The 18,147-nt window shown below is 37.9% G+C and overlaps 2 protein-coding genes across 7 annotated transcripts in view; one reads left to right on the top strand and one right to left on the bottom strand.

Moving 5' to 3' along the window:
* Positions 1 to 18,147, top strand: part of LOC117982155 (tubulin alpha chain-like) — a 205,313-nt gene that overhangs the window by 63,111 nt on the left and 124,055 nt on the right. The gene's annotated exons all lie outside the window — the stretch shown is intronic.
* LOC117982063 (uncharacterized protein ZK1073.1) overlaps positions 1 to 18,147 on the bottom strand; it is a 56,472-nt gene that overhangs the window by 36,076 nt on the left and 2,249 nt on the right. Inside the window, exons 1-3 of one of the 6 annotated variants that reach the window (XM_069498782.1) lie at positions 15,865 to 15,945; positions 15,615 to 15,712; positions 11,201 to 11,420 (exon numbers count right to left, since the gene is read on the bottom strand). The exons of 1 other annotated variant lie outside the window; for it this stretch is intronic. In XM_069498782.1, coding sequence (XP_069354883.1) covers positions 11,201 to 11,420; positions 15,615 to 15,628 — 234 coding nt within the window. In that variant the 5' untranslated portion in view covers positions 15,629 to 15,712; positions 15,865 to 15,945. Of the gene's footprint in view, positions 1 to 11,200; positions 11,421 to 15,614; positions 15,713 to 15,864; positions 15,946 to 18,147 lie in introns of those variants that run through there. 4 more of the 6 variants (XM_069498783.1, XM_069498784.1, XM_034968341.2 and 1 more) reach the window with 4 other exon arrangements.

Here is an 18,147-nt window from a genome sequence, read left to right as displayed (position 1 = left end):
CTTCGTCCGCGTGGAATTAGGTTTTTAAAAATCCCGTGGGAACTCTGTGATTTTCCGGGATAAAAAGCCTATGTCACTCTCCAGGCCTTTATCTATACCCATGCAAAAAATCACGTCAATCCGTTGCACCGTTGCGACGTGATTGAAGGACCAACCAACGAACCAACAACCCAACAAACCACCAAACAAACACACTTTCGCATTTATAATAAGGGTACTGATCACGTGCTTGAATAACAGTGAAGGAAAACATCGTGGGGAAACCGGCATGCCTGGAAGTTCTCTACAGCAATGGCTCAAAAGTGCTTAAAGTCTACCAATCTGCACTGAGCCAGCGTGGCAGACTATGGCCTGAACCCTTCTCATTTTGAGAGGGGCTCCGTGTTCAGTAGTGGGCCGGCGTGGCGATGGGTTAATCGTGATGATGTTGAGTTTAATTTCGCGTAAAAATTATCATCTTCCAAATCCAACAACCGACCATCAAAAAAGTGTAATTAATTACCTATTTTGAATAAAATATTTGACTTTGACTTTGATGGTGTGACGTTTTACAAAAACATAAATATAATTTTCAAGATGTCGTGAATTAAATGCTAAAATACCGCTAAGCTTATTATGAAAGTAAGTACCTACTCGTCAGAAAATTACGAGGTTCACCGTAAACTCAATTTTAGTAAAGTAATGTGATCGTTCGCTATACCTACGATATACTAATATCCTAAGATATCTACACGCAAAGTCTGCCATCAACGGACAACGCCATCTAGTATTGTACAAAGAAAGTCTCTTTCAATTTATGAACCATCGAACACCAAAAAGGAAAAACGCCGGCGTCATAAGTTCAAAATTTTCACGCTTTGGCGCCACTTACAACTCTACGAGGCGTGGAAAATTGAAAATTCGAGGACCACAGAGTACTTTGTAAATAAATATAAGGAGCTATACACATTGAATTATTATGTACATTAGGTAGGTACATTTCCTCAAAGCCTGTGTATAGTACGCGACAGGTCGACATGGCAATCAGGGTGAGGACGCTCCGCATACCCGCACAGCCCTCGCGCTCATCCGGTAAGGGATAGCGCGGGTGACGTGCGGGTGTGCGGGGCGTCCCCTCGCCTCATACCCCGATTGCTATCTCGACCTGTCGCGTGCTATTATGACGTGATACGCGATATCGCGATCTTGTATCTGGGGAGAGTATTAATTAGCTAGGGGCCGAGATCTATAGAACTCACTTTGACTTTGCTCAGACTTAAGATTGAGTTAAAACGAGACTGATTTATGTGATGGAGAGATCTGTGCTTGGAGTTTCTCCGCGTGATCAAATCAGAAATTGCCAATGTCACTCTCCAGGTCTTTGACTATATCCATGCAAAAAATCACGTCAATCCGTTGCTCCCTTAGATTAATTTGTTCCGTTGCAACGTGATTGAACGACAAACCAACAAACAAACACACTTTCACATTTATTTACTGGTGATGGTAGAATAGATGAACCCTGAAACATTACACTCCTTTTTTGGACAGCCGCGTAAAAAGAAGATGTTTTTGTCAAAAGAATCGATTTTTCAGGCCTTTACGTCTCTATGTGCAAGTAAAAATAACAATGGATCCCCAATAGCTGTCAGAGATTGCGCGTGCGTTTATTTATTAGCCATTATTTTTACGTCCGAATCGTCTGCGGCGGAAAGAATACAGCGCCGTTATATTTATGGCTTATAAAATTAAGGAATTTACGGTAATCGCCAGCGTGCGCCGCAAAAATGCCCACAAATGTCCGCCACCTGTGACGATCTCCCTGACTGGCGCAGTGGCGGGGCTCTCGGTTTAAAAAAAAAATATTCAATTAAACTTTTACAAGTACCTATTTTTGAATCGTCAGATGCATCTACCAGTGGTTTGGAATGCCTTTCCCACCGAGAAGAACCAGCAAGAAACTCGGCGGTTGCTCTTTTCAGAGATTTGATATACCTACAATTATGCCATGTATAAAAAAATCATTTGCAGTCTTGTGCGTTGCTGGAACGAGCTGCAGGTCAAATCCACGCTCTTTATCATTTAGATAATCTTCAATTGTGTGATTAATACCTATGTTTTTTTCAGGAGCATACTTTTAATAGATTTTTATTTTATTCTGAATCGCCATCTGTCGAATATTAGGCTAGGGCTGATGTGAAATACTTGTAATAAGAATTAATACCTACTTTCTAAATCTATTCTACTCGTTTTTTAGCCTATCTAGCGTCAAATGGAGGCATAATGTAGGAAACATATTTTGACGCCTGCCCGTGTCGTGAACTGTAGCAGTAGTGAGCACTGTGGTCTTATAAGTGAGACGTCCTGGGTTTAATTCCAGGCAGCAGCAACTCGGGAATTAATGATTTCCAAATAATTGTTGTATAGAAGCGTTTTAAGTAATTAATTAATATCACTTGCTTTAACGGTGAAGGAAAGCATCGTGAGGAAACCTGCATGCCTGAGAGTTCTTCATAATGTTCTCAAAGGTGTGTGAAGTCTACCAATCCGCACATAGCCAGCGTGGTAGACTTTGACCAAAACCCTTCTCACTCTGAGAGGAGACGCGTGCTCTGTAGTGAGCCGGCGATGGGTTGATCATGATGATGATGATATAATAGCACAGCATTTTAATTCGCTAATAATTCTTAACAGCTATGTGAAAATAAAAGTCAAATTGTAAATAAGAGATAGAAACAAAGTTTACGTTTCAGTGCAGATCCAAAATAACGTCATATTCTCCGGTTAATTTACTTTTAGATGTTTTTCAATTGCATCATTATTTTATTTTTGCGTAAACACCATTGATATTGGTACGCTATCCAAGATACAAACACCCCTATTCACAATAATTTTATCTATAACTAGCTTATGCTCGCTACTTCGTCGGCGTGGACTGCACAAATTTCAAACCCCTATTTTACCCCCTTAGGGGTTGAATTTTCAAAAATCCTTTCTTAGCGGATGCCTACGTCATAATAGCTATCTGCGTGCCAAATATCAGCCCGATCCGTCCAGTAGTTTGAGCTGTGCGTTGATAGATCAGTCAGGGTACGCTCGGTGGGGCGCTTCGAATCGGCACAAAAATTAACTGTTCCTAATCCTAGCACGAAGACCATTTGACGAAGATCAAGTGTCAATTTTAATGCTCGGTACGCTCCTTGGGTCGCTTCAAATCGGCACCAAAATTAACTTTTCCTAATCCTGTAATTATTTATCAAAGCACGCAGTGCAATAAATAATATGGTACCTACGAGCTTAAATATTTGAAAAGAGCAACCGCCGAGTTTCTTGCTGGTCCTTCTCGGTAGGAATGTAAATTACATACACGGAGCGAGACCAATAATTAATCTATGGTAAATTCTTTTGTTGATTCAAAAGCAATTGTAAAAGTTTATTTGAATAAAAATCTGTTCTATTCTATTCTTGCCAGTATTTTGAGCTGCAAGCTGTAACTGTATATCTTTGGTGTTCTGTATCAACGATATAAACACATTTTGTGTACATCAAAGACACGCCCACAACGTAGATTCTATTTAAAGATCTCTACAAGGAGTTTATTGCTACAAATTGATGTTATTTTTAGTTTAATTCGATTAAGGCGGGGTTACATTCAACTTTTTATAGACTAGAATGGGTTTCAGGAGTTTCAAGCAAAAAAGACGCATTTTACGTTTATACTGCCAGCAAACTTACAAATAATACATTTTATATTACCTATATATATGTATAACAAAAAATACCTTAAAAAAATACATATTAAAAATTGGGTATTTATAAATTCTGTTGAGTTTTTCCCTAATTTAAAAGTCCGACACAAGAGCTCATAGAGGACTGGTTTCAGCTTTAGAGTTATTGAGACGTTGATATTTTAAGATTCCGCCTTTGGGTCATAAAACAACCTTAGATATAGTCATCTTCATCGAATTGGCGTAGAAAAGGACAATTAAACATACAAATCATTTTACTACACTCGCTTACATTTCTCTTAGAACATAATGCTCGAAGCATAAGGTGTATTTTAGATAGGTCTCTATAATTACTTATTATTCTGGAGGTGCGTCGTGTAGGTACTACCACAGAATCTCTACATAGTATATAAAAAAGTCGCATGTATGTATGTATGAACGCGTAGATCTTTTAAACTACGCAACGGATTTGCAGTTTTCACCAATAGATAGAGTGATTCAAGAGGAAGGTTTATAGATATACTTTAATATTGGTTTGTGTTCATTTTTTGAAATATGACGATATTTGAACAAAATGTCAGAAGAAATCAAGCTTCCATCGAAAATTAACAAATATTACGCGCAACAAAACGATACGGAGGCGGCGGTGGTCGCATTTATAATATTAGTATGGAAGTACTCCTCTCTGACACAAGATTAGTACTCGTATCTATCTACATTGCACCCATGCGAAGCCGGGGCGGTTCGCTAGTAGGTGTATAATATTGGTACTATCTACATTGGATAATTGAGCTCTATGTAACCCCAATTTTAGTAAACTCGCATGATAATACCAATTGAATGCTGCGAGACAGGACTTTGTCTATTTATAACATCCCTAATAGACATCAAAATATCGCGGCCTTGCCCGTCATGTTCATTTTTTCACACCCATTTGAAACAAGTTGTTTTTAACGTGATGATTGAGTTGTACACCATTTTCTTTCGAGCTTCGAGTTCAAAGAGACAGTGACAAAAATATTTAAATACCTACCTATATTTACGTACGCCGACCTCTATATATACATTAATTTCAATGAAAATTCATAAATAAAACCAGCCTCGGTCCAAAATTCCTCAGTGCTTGAAGACCAAAGTCTCCGAACAGTGCGTATTGCCAGTGATGACATATGGATCCGAGATATGGTTGCTAACTATGCCTCATAAGAAAGCTCAGAGTCACTCAGCACTCAGCGGGCGATGGAGAGAACTATGCTTGGAGTTTCTCTACGTGATCAAATCAGAAATGAGGAGATCCGTAGGAGAACTAGAGTAACCGACATAGCTCAACAGGTTGCGAAGCTGAAGTGGCAATGGGCAGGGCACACAGTTGTGTGCACACAGGTGCTGGAATGGCGACCTCGCACCGGAAGACGCAGTGTTGGAAGACGCCCCACTAGGTAGACGGACTACATCAGACGAGTTGCAGGGAGCCGCTGGATTTAGGCGGCGCAAGACCATGGCGTCTATCGGTTGATGATGATGATAACAGCCTCGGTACCTACCTACTTTGACTTTGCTCAGACTTTTGAAAAAGAGGCTTATTCCATTTATCAATCCTAAACAGCCACCCGAGATAATCTCGCCGAGATAAACTCGTGCAAACAAACGCTTTCAAATCGCTCTACTTGCCAAATTATTCCAAACACTCAAACTGGCAGGTGACGACTGTAAACAATCGACGTAGGAACTAGGAAAGTAACTAGATGGTCAAGTGCGTGACGGCCTCGGGCACGCAAGGTTCCTTACCATTAAAATTATATTTATTTTATTTATTTTTATTTTATGAGAAAAAACGACAGCTTAAATTAATCTTAAAATTTTAAAATTAAAGCCTCGATAGCTCAATGGCTATAGGAGCGGACTGAAAACCGAAAGGTTTCGGTCAAAACTGGTTCAAATCCCACCCGTTGCACTATTGTCGTACCTACTGCTAGCATAAGCTTTACGCTTAATTGGAGGGGAAAGGGGAATATTAGTCAGCAATTTGGCTAATATTCTTTTTAAAAAAAAATAAGTAACTAGAAGCAAATAATAGGTTTTCATAGTTAGATACAAAATTAAAAGTAAGATGAACACGGTGACACGTAAACTATAACTAGATAGGTATAATTACAAACAAATTTGTTAAACTTTGGCGTAAACTATTCACATTGTCATAAAATATGTCTATGCTGGATTCGTTATAAGTTGAATCTATTAAAAGTATGCTCCTGAAAAAAACATACACAATTGAAGATTATCTAAATGACAAAAGAGCGCGGATTTGACCTGCAGCTGGTTCTAGCATAATATTGTATAATATTAAATCTTTGAAAAGAGTAACCGCCGAGTTTCTTGCTGGTTCTTCTCGGTAGGAAAGGCATTCCGAACCAGTGGTAGATGCAGCTGACGATTCAAAATTACTTGTAAAAGTTTAATTGAATACAAATACTTTTTATTTATTTATTTATTTGTTAATTTAGTTTAGTCTGTATGACTGTAGAGATTGAGTATTTAAGAGTGTGTTAATTTAGTTTTGTGTATTAGTTTAGTCCAGGTACGGAATCCTAAAATTATAAGTGCCGCATTGTACTAGCTACACAATTAAATTAGCGATTCGTTGTTTACGCACCTACGCATTTAAATTTAAAAACGTCTGCCGGGTGTGAAGTTTTGTCGGTCTATTTATTTGAGTGTCGGCCACATGTCTTCCACTTTCGACATCTTTGATCGAGCAAATCTATTTATTTATTTGGTCGTAAACGATCACAACTGTTCTTGTTCTGACATAACTAAACACTTGTAAAAGTAAAGCAAGCGTAAAAGTAAAATATTCTTTAATTGTACACCAAATTTACATAAAGAAATATACTTAATTAGATAATGCCCGCGACTTCGTCCGCGTGGATTTAGGTTTTTAAAAATCCCGTGGGAATCCCATCCTTCCCCGAGATGCAAGCTATCTCTGTACCAAATTTCATCAGAATCGGTTGAACGGATGGGCCGTGAAAAGCCGTGAAAAGACAGACAGGCAGCCACACTTTCGCATTTATAATATTAGTACCTACTACCCGTGCGCAATAAGTTGAGACCTGGGGGCGGTGACGCCACAGACGCGTGGTTCTACTGTAGACAAAAAAAAATTGCAACAAGTTTCCACCCGCGACTCTGCAATTTGAGACTAAGATGTTAAAAAAATGGCGTTGTCTACAGTACTACACGGGAGCTTGAGCGGAAGTTACAGGGGAAGCGGGCGGAGGGTTGCATTCCAGGCGAGTCTCAACTTTTCGCGCACGGGTAGTAATATTATAAATGCGATAACAAAATAGATTTTTGTATAATAGGCTACCCTAGGGTAGAAGATATAATAAAAAACCGACCAAGTGCGAGTCAGACTCGCGCACTGAGCGTTCCGTTCTGCAAACGTATTTTTTTTGACATTTTCACAAAAACTATATTCATAAATAAAAATCTGTTTTAGGATGTATAAGTAAAGCCCTTTCGTATGATACCCCACATGATAAAGTCAACTTCTGTTTTTTCTGTTCCGTGGTCAACTTACTTTAAAAGTAAAAAATACTAATTATTTGTCAAAAACATATTTTAATTTTATTTGTGTGATGTGACCACAAATTCACGGTTTACTGATTTTTCCCCTAATGTCTGCTATAAAACCTACCTACCTACCTGCCAAATTTCATGATTCTAGGTCAACGGGAAGTACTACCTTGTAGGTTTCTTGACAGACAGACAGACAGACAACAAAGTGATCCTATACAGGTTCCGTTTTTCCTTTTGAGGTACGGAACCCTAAAAATAGAAGTGAAATATCACGTATGTCTACGCAAAATTAGCAATTTAAGCATCCGAAAAAACCCCTTACACTTTGAACACTAAAAAGTATTACTGAATTGTTTATCATGCTCTATTAGAAAGCTTTTGTTTGATGCAAACACACGTCTATCAAGCAAACAGACAAACATTTGCGGTCCAATCGATAATGGCACTAGGCCATTGAGTCACAAAGTCTAGAGGAGGATCATACTTCAGGCGTCAAAAAGCATCCTTAGAAAAATAATTCAGAGACTAATAGATTTTAATGTAAGTACCTACTTTAATATTTTAAATCTAACTAGCACGCTGTATGCATGTAGTGCCTGAATGAATATTAATTAATAAATACCAGATGATATTTAGGTATAAACACGCGATTTTATCCGCGTCGATTTAATTTTTTAATCCCGTGGGAACTCTTAAATTTTTTTGGACTAAAAAGTAGCCTTTGTCCGTTTTCAGAACGCAAGCTGTATCTCTGTTCCAAAAACATGATGCTCACGATTTCGTCCACGTGGGTTTAGGTTTTTTAAGAATTCCGTGAGAACTTTTTGAATTTTCAGGACAAAACGTAGCCAACATCCTCCACTGAGAAGGATACTTATATAATAACTATAATTATATTTATAATTTTTTTATGATAGTGTTTTTACCTACACTTCAGGGAATGTTCCTGAGGCGCAGGTTCGAATCCTGCCGGTTACGCAATTTTTGATATGTATCTAAAAACAATTTATAACTATAATTACATATATGTATATATACGTCACAGTATAGAGATGCATGCCCGGGTCGAACCCCCAAGCTCCCGAGTAGAAAGGAGGCCAACGTTTTAACCACCTAACCTGACATATCACCCTATCTAGCTATCACCGCTTAGTAATCATGTTCCTAAAGCGTTTTACACAAAATAAAATAAATGAAAATTAAATTCAAACATTTTTTATTCGATTAAACTTTTACAACTACTTTTGAATCGTTATAATATGCATCTACCACTGGTTCGGAATGCCTTTCCCACCGAGAAGAACCAGCAAGAAACTCGGCGTTTGCAAAAACGACAGATTGAGGCAGTTTTACGGAACATCACCACCTCTAGTACAAAACATCTCTCTGCATTAGGCCGTCAGTATACTCGGTGTGACGGGTTGGGTAACCCAAATATCGAACCTTAGACTAAACATTTTACGAGCGTCTATATCGGGGATTTACGTGCGTGTGTTACATTGTTTTAGTTAATTTGGGTGTGTTTGTGTATTTACTACTTGTTACGGAAATAATAGGTACTAAGTATGTCATGACGATTACCTACATAATCATACTTTATTACTTTTGTTTTATTGCATTGAATAGAAGCAGGCGTTAGGTAAGTACGTGACAGATCGAGATGGCAATCGGGGTATGGTTTTTTTATATGGATAGTGATAGCCAATTCGCCTTAGATATGCCCTAGAGAAGGTGTTTGGTATAAATCGGATTAGGAGAGTAGTTAGTAGCTGAAAGCGGGACAGAGTATCGTAATACTATACTGGTGAATCCGTACAAGCTTGTTGTAACTTGTAGCCGCCACATATTCGACAATAAAGCCGATTGTGAGTATGGCTTCCTTATCATATCTTATGGTACCTAAGCAATTATTATTATAATTATTATTATGAGCGGTTTATTCGTAGAACAAACGAACAGCTTCTAACCTTATACCACTTATACCAAGCTCAAGTTCGATCGTACAAAGAATAACGCACCGACCTACTGCAGCCATTTGTGGAATGGCTCTGCCAAGTACCAGCTTGATGCATTACATTCTGGTACATACAAACATACACGCAAATCTTTAGACCTGTGTATTTTTACGGCTGAATTCTACCAGTTTCATAATTTTCGATATTTTGAAATTATTTAGAAAACAATAATAATAATAATAAATACACTTTATTTGCACAATCACAAGAAGGATTACATTAAAGAATAAAACACAGACAGAAGGAAGATACAAAAGGCGGCCTTATCGCTAATTAGCGATATCTACCAGGCAACCTTCAAAATACTCAAACAATCAAACAAACAAAATTTCTTCAGTCAACCAGTACCTAATCAAGTTATCCTTTTATATTATTAGGTTTATGCCTAGAAAGATACCTACCTACCCACAAACGGCACCACTACTTACTCGTACGTCGACGTTCATTCGATTCGAATGAAATTTCCATTTTTATTAGGCTTTTATCTGTAACGTGACAACAAAATTAAGTTTCCTTAATTCGTTTACGTTTTTCATTCCCGCCTTCACTTTACCGGGAATAGGTATACTGAAAACGTTTTAGCATCTGCTCTTGACTGAGTTAAGGCGCCAATTTTTCAGCATTAATAATTTTTAGTAGGTAATTTAGCCTGTTAGGTTAGGTTAGGGTCTAGGTGATTCTACGAACAAAACTATTCAGTTTTTAAGTTATTGTGAGTGATAGGTATATCTAAATATATAAAAGGAAAAGGTGACTGACTGACTGATCTATCAACGCACAGCTCAAAATACTGGACGGATCGGGCTGAAATTTGGCATGGAGATAGCTATTATGACGTAGGCATTCGCTAAGAAAGGATTTTTGAAAATTCAACCTCTAAGGGGGTGAAATAGGGGTTTGAAATTTGTGTAGTCGACGCGGACCAAGTCGCGAGCATAAGCCAGTTCATTATAAAAACCGGCCAAGTGCGCACCGAAGGTTCCAAACTACAGTCGGTATTTTTTTGACATTTTGCACTATAAATCAAAAACTCTTATGCATAAAAATCTTATAAAAATAAACAAAAATCTGTTTTAAAAGGTCGAAAAAATACGACTGAAGTACGGAACCCTCGTCGGTGCGCGAGTCTGACTCGCACTTGGCCGGTTTTTTTGCTGTCTTATCCTTTTTATGTGATTATTAAGTATTTATACACAAAATATTAATTGAGCACTGACGAACAAAACAATGTACTTACTTAATTCGTCATCATCATCATCATCAACCGATAGACGTCCACAGCTGGACGTAGGTCTCTTGTAGGGACTTCCACACTCCGCGGTCTTGCGCCGCCGCCGCTGGATTCAGGCGGCGCAAGACCATGGTGTGTGTACTTAATTGCACAAAATAAAATTTTACAGGAGGAGCACAAAACTCTATGAAAACTGTTGAAGCGTTACTGCAACCAACAGCTTTCATACAGCTTAACGCAAAGCGTCTCTCTCTCTCATCTCTTCGGTTGTTGCAACCTAATTGCTCCGTTTCGATCGAAATCACGAACTTTAGACTTAACTTCAGCACGACTTTAGGCCATTTTTCTTGACTTCATTTTTGTATTCATTAGAATGAAACGATGAAAAGATGAAAGAAAAAGTATTTCAAAGTGTAAGTGCAACCTTGAATGGGAAGCTGGAAGAAATCTCTGTTTAGAGATAAGCATTTCCAATGTAACTTAATTTATTATTACTGTGTAACTACAATTTTGGTACATGAATAATAAAAATAAAATAAATAAAATAGGTACACCGTATTGTTCGCAAGCTCCTCAATTTTTGTAAACATGCAACACCAAACAACACATAAAACTGTTAGCACGACACAGCACGACACACTAGGACAACTAAACTAAACTAGTACCTGATTGCAACAGTTTCTCGGGCAGGGAACCAAATGGTAAATGTGGCTCACCGGACTCAGCGTCGTCGGGATGCTCGAGGTCCTGAGCAAGCTCAGCCGCCGTCGCTGCTCAGCGCTGAGCGAAGCCCTCCGGCTCCTGTCGAGTTCGTAGGCCGCCGAGTCAGATCCTGAGTCTTGACTCAGCCCGCGGAATAGGGTTGGACGTAACATTGGTCTATTTCTTTTTTCAATTATTACGATTCCAATTCCGAGTTTTTATTTAAAAATGGAACGAATACAAAAATGAATTAATAAGTTAGTTCAACTGAGTGAAATGAATGTTATTATATCAGAGAGTTGTAACATGCATCTATCTAACTGGAAAGTTACCTAGATAGGTATTATACAGGGTGTAACCAGAACGCTGGCAAAAACGAAGACAGGTGATAGTACTGATGATTATAACTGATATGATACCACAAAAAAACGCGAAAAAAATCCTATGATTTTGTAAAAGTTTACGATAAATTGCAAATAAAATATCTGACTGACGCTAGAGGTCAACGAACGTTGCGTAAGTAGGCCACTCGGAGTCAGTGCCGGTGAGGCATTGACCCGAGTTTTTCACGCTATACGTTGCGGGTTTGAAAAATACTAAATCACTAAAACTACAAAATGAGACAAATGGTTACTGGGTTACTGGTATTGGATTGTGTTTAGATAAGCAATAACGCTAAGTTTTTGCTAGCGTTCTGGTTACACCCTGTTTTTTTATACTTTTTAGGAAGATGAATGTGAAACAACACGTCTTATCATAAAATTGCATCCATACAAGGACTTCATACAAGTTTTAGTCTGGTTCTTATTTGAATATTATCTAACCAATCAAACTCAATATTTTGCAGACGCGTTTTTTTAAACAATATTAGCCACTAGCTGATTCCCGCGACTTCATCCGCGTGGAATTAGGTTTTTTAAAAATCCCCTGGGAACTCTTTGATTTTCACCGTTGCACCGTTGCGACGTGACGTGCAAGGGATTGACGTGCTTTTTTAAATGGTTATAGATAATGACGAGCGACATAATTGAAAATTAATAATTTAATAATTTTTCATTATTATTATTGACAACAACAAACCAATAAACCAACAATACTTACTTACAATTTTTGAAGCAACGTTGTTAATTAGTAACTTATCGTCAGATTACAGATTGATTAATTATTAATTTTGGCCGTAAATGGACTGTTTTAAACACAACCCTAAACGATGACTAGATAAATCAGTAGGTACCCTTATTATAAATGCGAAAATGTGTTTGTTTGTTGGTTTGTCCTTCAATCACTTCGCAACGAAGCAACGGATCGACGTGATTTTTTTGCATGGATATAGTTTAAGACCTGGAGAGTGACATTGGCACCGATTCTAAGCACAACCTAATTTTAGAGTATTCGCACCCTCTTCTTACTATTGTAATATGAAAAGGACAGAAGCAGTTTGACATTTCTAAATTTAATTTTTAGATGGTAAAACCCGTGATTTTAGCACGCACTCGCGAACCTACTGTTTAAATTTCTATTGTGCACTAAAATTTAGAGTCTTTAAATGTGAAAGTCATGTTCCGTTCCTTTTTTAGCATTAGTAAAAAGAAAAGGATGCAGATACTCTAAATTTAGTTTAGAGAGAGACTAGAGAATCGGGGCCATTGACTACATTTTATCCCGGAAAATCAAAGAGTTCCCATGGGATTTATAAAAACCTAAATCCACGCGTATGAAGTCGCCGGCATCAGCTAGTAGGTAGTTAGATAAAAATATTGACTCTAATTTTTTGTAACAATAGGTAGGCAAAATAATGAGTATTTTAATGGCATCATAAACAATAGGTAAACCAAGAGAAAAATTATTCCATAGCTATTAATAAGAACTTTGTTTAAAAACAATGATGTTTCAGGGAAACTCTAAATAAAGCCAAAACTGAAATTTAGAAAGGTACCTATCATAGTTAGATACCTTCCTAACTCTATTAAGTATTACCTACCAAATTAATTTTGATTAAACTTAGTGTGGCATCTATTAATACTATTTATATAAAAAGAAAAGGTGACTGACTGACTGACTGACTGACTGATCTATAAACGCACAGCTGAAACTACTGGACGGATCGGGCTGAAACGAGATGGACAAAATTAGCCCCAGGCTGAATTAAGCCTATCACAAACAAACTTAATACCACGACTGCAAAACAGCATGCGACTTTTTTTTCTTAAAATAGAAGATTTTACTATTAATTGAATAGAATAGAATAGAATAGAATAATGTAATTGGCACATAAATCATCTCTGTACATTTATTAAATAGCACATATTATATAATCATCTCTGTACATTCTCGGGCGCGCCTCCATACAATTTTTGTCCATGTCCTTTGTCCGCTAAGAAAGGATTTTTGAAAATTTAACCCCTAAGGGGGTAAAATAGGGGTTCGAAATATGAGTAGTCCACGCGGACGAATTCGTGGGAATAAGCTATTAATTTTATGATATAGAAAAGATACTAATCTAGACTATCGATAAACAATAGCCCAATCTAGTTAGAGACCAACAACCTTGGCGCGGAAATTATTCTTGAAATAAGTATCAAAAAACTGAAACTCGCTAAATTAGATGCTAGTTTTTGGCACTGCTGCCTGTCATTTATCACAACTGAAAGGGACAGAAGAGTCGATGACTGAAATGTTAGCTTGTTTTCATTTACCAAATCAAAGTTATAATTTTGGTTTCTTAGCGTGTAAACTATCGTGAGTGATTTCCATATCCATACTAATATAAATGCGAAAGTGTGTCTGTCTGTCAATCTGTCTGTCTGTCTGCTAGCCTTTCACGGCTCATCCGTTAAACTGATTTTGACAAAATTTGGTACAGAAATGGCTTGCATACCGGGGAAGGACATAGGCTACTTTTTATCCCGGAAAACCAAAGAGTTCCAACGAGATTTTAAAACCTAAATCCACGCAGACGAAGTCGCGGGTATCATCTAGTTATACATAATAATACCTATCTTACACCCGACTATACTCACGTGTTTAGTCGACGTTAGTCCGACTAGTTTCGAACCCATCCGGGGTCCTTCGGTCCAACGCGTCGCGGTTGAGACCCTCAACCGCGATGCATGCGCGAACTGACTCCTTGAAAAAGGACCCCGGATGGGTTCGAAACTAGTCGGGCTAGCGTCGACTAAACACGTGAGTATAGTCGGGTGTAAGATATGTATAATTTTGGTATCGTTCGCGTTTACTTGTCTTGCCTGGCTGATCTGTCAACCCACAGCCTAAGCCAATTACAGGAGGTGCGGCGCAATCACTATGAAAGAATTAAATTAGGCGATAATTAGGGATGAAAGTTTGTATAAAAGTCCGCCGTTTAGTATTTGGGCTTTAGAAAATTAGTATATAGGTAGGTATTTGGGCTTTCAGTTAAAAATGAGAAAATATTGACCGATTTCAATTTTTTGGAAATTTCACCCCTAAGACTTGAATAGAGGATGAAAGTTTGTACGAAAGTCTATCAATTTTCAATTTGTTATTCATGAAAGTTGGTGTTTGGGCCTTCGGTCTATAATGAAGAAATACGACATTACAGGAGTTTTGGAAATTCCACCCCCTCGGACCGCACCCATTTTTGAAAATTCTACTCGAGCGAAGCCTGGGTCGTTTAGGTAATCTACAGATAAGAATCCATCCCCACTTATGTTATAATCAATCAGAAAGTGTCATGTACATTAACATAACTGTTTCCAGCAAAAAAAAAAAATCACGTGGGCTTTTTAACTTTCAGAACTAAGTACCTAAGTATATTATAGTATATAAGGTTTTCAGGATCGATTTCCTTAATGTTTTTGGGGATTAAAAAATATAAGTACCTATTATATATATTTTTAAATTCTTTGGGACATTTTAATATGTCCTTGGTGTTAAAGGACTTAAAAAATCAAAATCTATGCGGTCTTGTGTTTATTAAAACTCGTACGCACTGCGCACCACGCCAGATAACATTTTTTAAATATATAAAAGGAAAATGTTACAATAAGTAGGTATGTTAAGGCTTTGAAATCTAATATCTAAACCAGCGCTATGTTCGATCAAAATCGGCTGAGCTGAAGTCCAACAGCATCCTCATAAATTAGATTTTATTAAAACAGTTTGAAAGTCAACTTTAGTGGCAAAAAAATTTACAGTTTTTCCTGCACATAAATAATGCGGGTAGAAATCAGTTAGTACGTACTTAATTAGTATCTAATTAATGGTATTTTCTTCGACTATGATAATATTGTGAAATTAAAATTCTTTAATGATATACTAATTACTTAGATTATGATGATGCACTTGAATCTTGATGATCTGAAGCACAAAAATAACTAAAGAACCCTTTTGAATCACCTTTTTCTTTCCATTGTTCTTTAATTAACGCACTAATCACAAATCAAACTGCTTAGAACCATCACTAATTAACTTTTTTTCAAAGCAACTTCTTGTACCTAGAAAGAGGAACTATCAACCTTTAAAGTAGCTAAAACTTTTGAATAAAAAGCGAACCGGCAATTATAATTGTCCAAACTAAAGTTCAAGTTTTATTTGAATCAGGAACTATTAGTATTTTCTATTTCTATTTAATTGATCTAAAACTAACGATTCAAAATTAAGAGCGTGAAAGTTCGCGCGCGTTTTCGCTGTGAAAGTTGACGGGATGCGTTTGTCCCGGTATGAGAAACGAACTGAAACGTTTTGAACGTTTCAGAGGCCGGCCTAGCGGGTGTGTCACAGTTTGACGAATATACAGTTGAGAAAAATCATACTGCCGCGGCCCGCCGGTCGCCAGCCCAGTGCGGTGAGTGGAGTCCAGGCGCGGGGAGTGGCGGCGAGTAGAACAGAGGCGCAGCGCGGTGCGTGGTGGCGAGTAGTCGCGGCACGTGCTATGGGTGATATGGGTGAGAGTTGCCTGGTTGTAATCATAATCATGATATGTGTGATGGTTCGCGCGCGTTTTCGCTGTAAAAGTTGACGGGATGCGATTTTCCCGGTATGAGAAACGAACTGAAACGTTTTGAACGTTTCAGAGGCCGGCCCTTGTCCTTCAATCACGTCGCAACGGAGGTACTCTACCCATAATTAATATAGAGACCGAGAGTGACATAGGCTATTTTTATCCCGGAAAGTCAAGGATTTTCTTGTCCTAGGGTTTTTAATAACCTAAATCCACGAGGATGATGTCGCGTAGTCGCGGGCAACATCTAATCTAAATATATAAAAAGGAAAGGTGACTAACTGACTGACTGATTGACTGATCCATCAACGCACAGCACAAACTACTGGACGGATCGGGCTGAAATTTGGCATGCAGATAGCTATTATGACGTAGACATTCGCTAAGAAAAGAAAGGATTTTTGAAAATTCAATCCCTAACGGGGTAAAATAGGGATTTGAGATTTGTGTAGTCCACACGGACGAAGTCACGGGCATACGCTAGTTACAAAATACAAACCGAGTCTCACCGCCACTCCACTCGGTATTTATGCCTGAACCAATCAGCTATCGCCGCTGTGATAATGAAAAGGGCATCAGCTAAGCACGATGGTAAGTACGTTTTTCTGAACTGTACGATAGCTAATCTGTGTGTCGACGGTCTAGCAAGTGTTGAGCCGTAGCCAGGGCGTTGCACAATTATCTGACATTTAAAATTGGATCAGATTAGAATTGTGAAGGTGAAAGTTTTTGTCGTGCCGACTGCCGAGACGTTTTCACGCGTTTTCCTTGTGGATAGCGCTTGTTTATAGATAACGTCTTAATATAAGTATAATTTTATTATTAATGTAACCACTTGTGACGATTTTTTTTTTTACCACATTATAAGTAGAATGTTTATGTGTTAACTAAAGGGTCATTGTGGAAATTCTTGGCACAATATAAAAAAAGAAAAGCTGACTGATTGACTGATTTATCAACGCACACCTCAAACTACTGGACGGACTGCGCTGAAATTTGGCATGCAGATAGATATTGCAACGTAGACATCCGCTCAGAAAGGATTTCGGAAAATGCAACGCCTAAGGAGGTAAAATAGGGGTTTGAAATTTGTGAGATCCACGAAGCCGCTGGCATTAGCTAGTGTAACTAGAATAATCAAGCTTGATCTCGTCACGAGATATAAATCGCTAGTGCCATTAAGACAGAAAGAAAGAAAAACAGAAAAAACAGTTATTTTTGAAAGTTGTGCCACACATTACCAGAACCTACCTAAGGGGTTGTTTATCCCGGCGCCTGTCGAGCTTGCTGCAGCATTATGCTGAGTGGGAGACCTATTTATTTATTTTTTATTTATTTATTAAAAAAGAATATTAGCCATGTTAAATGACTAATATTCCCCTTTCCTCTCCAACTAAGCGTCACGCTTGTGCTAGGAGTAGGTACGACAATAGTGCAACGGGCGGGGTTTGAACCGTCGACCTTTCGGTTTTCAGTCCACTCCTTTACCGGTTGAGCTATTGAGGCTCTAATTTGGTCACACGACACACTTTCTTTCTATAATATTTTTAAATATAAGTAAGTATAATTATTATGTAGATAAATTAAAGTAGTTTTAAGGTTTATTGTAGTGATCAAATAAATAAGTTTTCTTTCTTTCTTTCTTTTTCTTTTCGGCAGAAGAAGCGCCGGAATAAACTATATCATAACCATAACTTTGTATGAATTTACTACGAAAGCCTGAAAAGAAAATGCAGAACAGGGAAAATGCATATAGTATACTTACCTAGGCAAGGTTAATCACAGAAAATTAGTGATTCAGCTAAAGAACCGACTTTAAAATTATTATGGTCAAGGTTATCTAAACAAGCGTGAAAACTGAAAACTCGTATATGTAAACGATTTGACGCCAAAATTGCTTTGTTAGCAACCTAATAAGATGTTTTGACC

The sequence above is a fragment of the Maniola hyperantus genome, chromosome 5 (assembly GCF_902806685.2).
Source record: "Maniola hyperantus chromosome 5, iAphHyp1.2, whole genome shotgun sequence".
In the NCBI taxonomy this organism is placed as follows: domain Eukaryota; kingdom Metazoa; phylum Arthropoda; class Insecta; order Lepidoptera; family Nymphalidae; genus Maniola; species Maniola hyperantus.
This window is presented reverse-complemented; position numbering and strand designations above follow the sequence as displayed.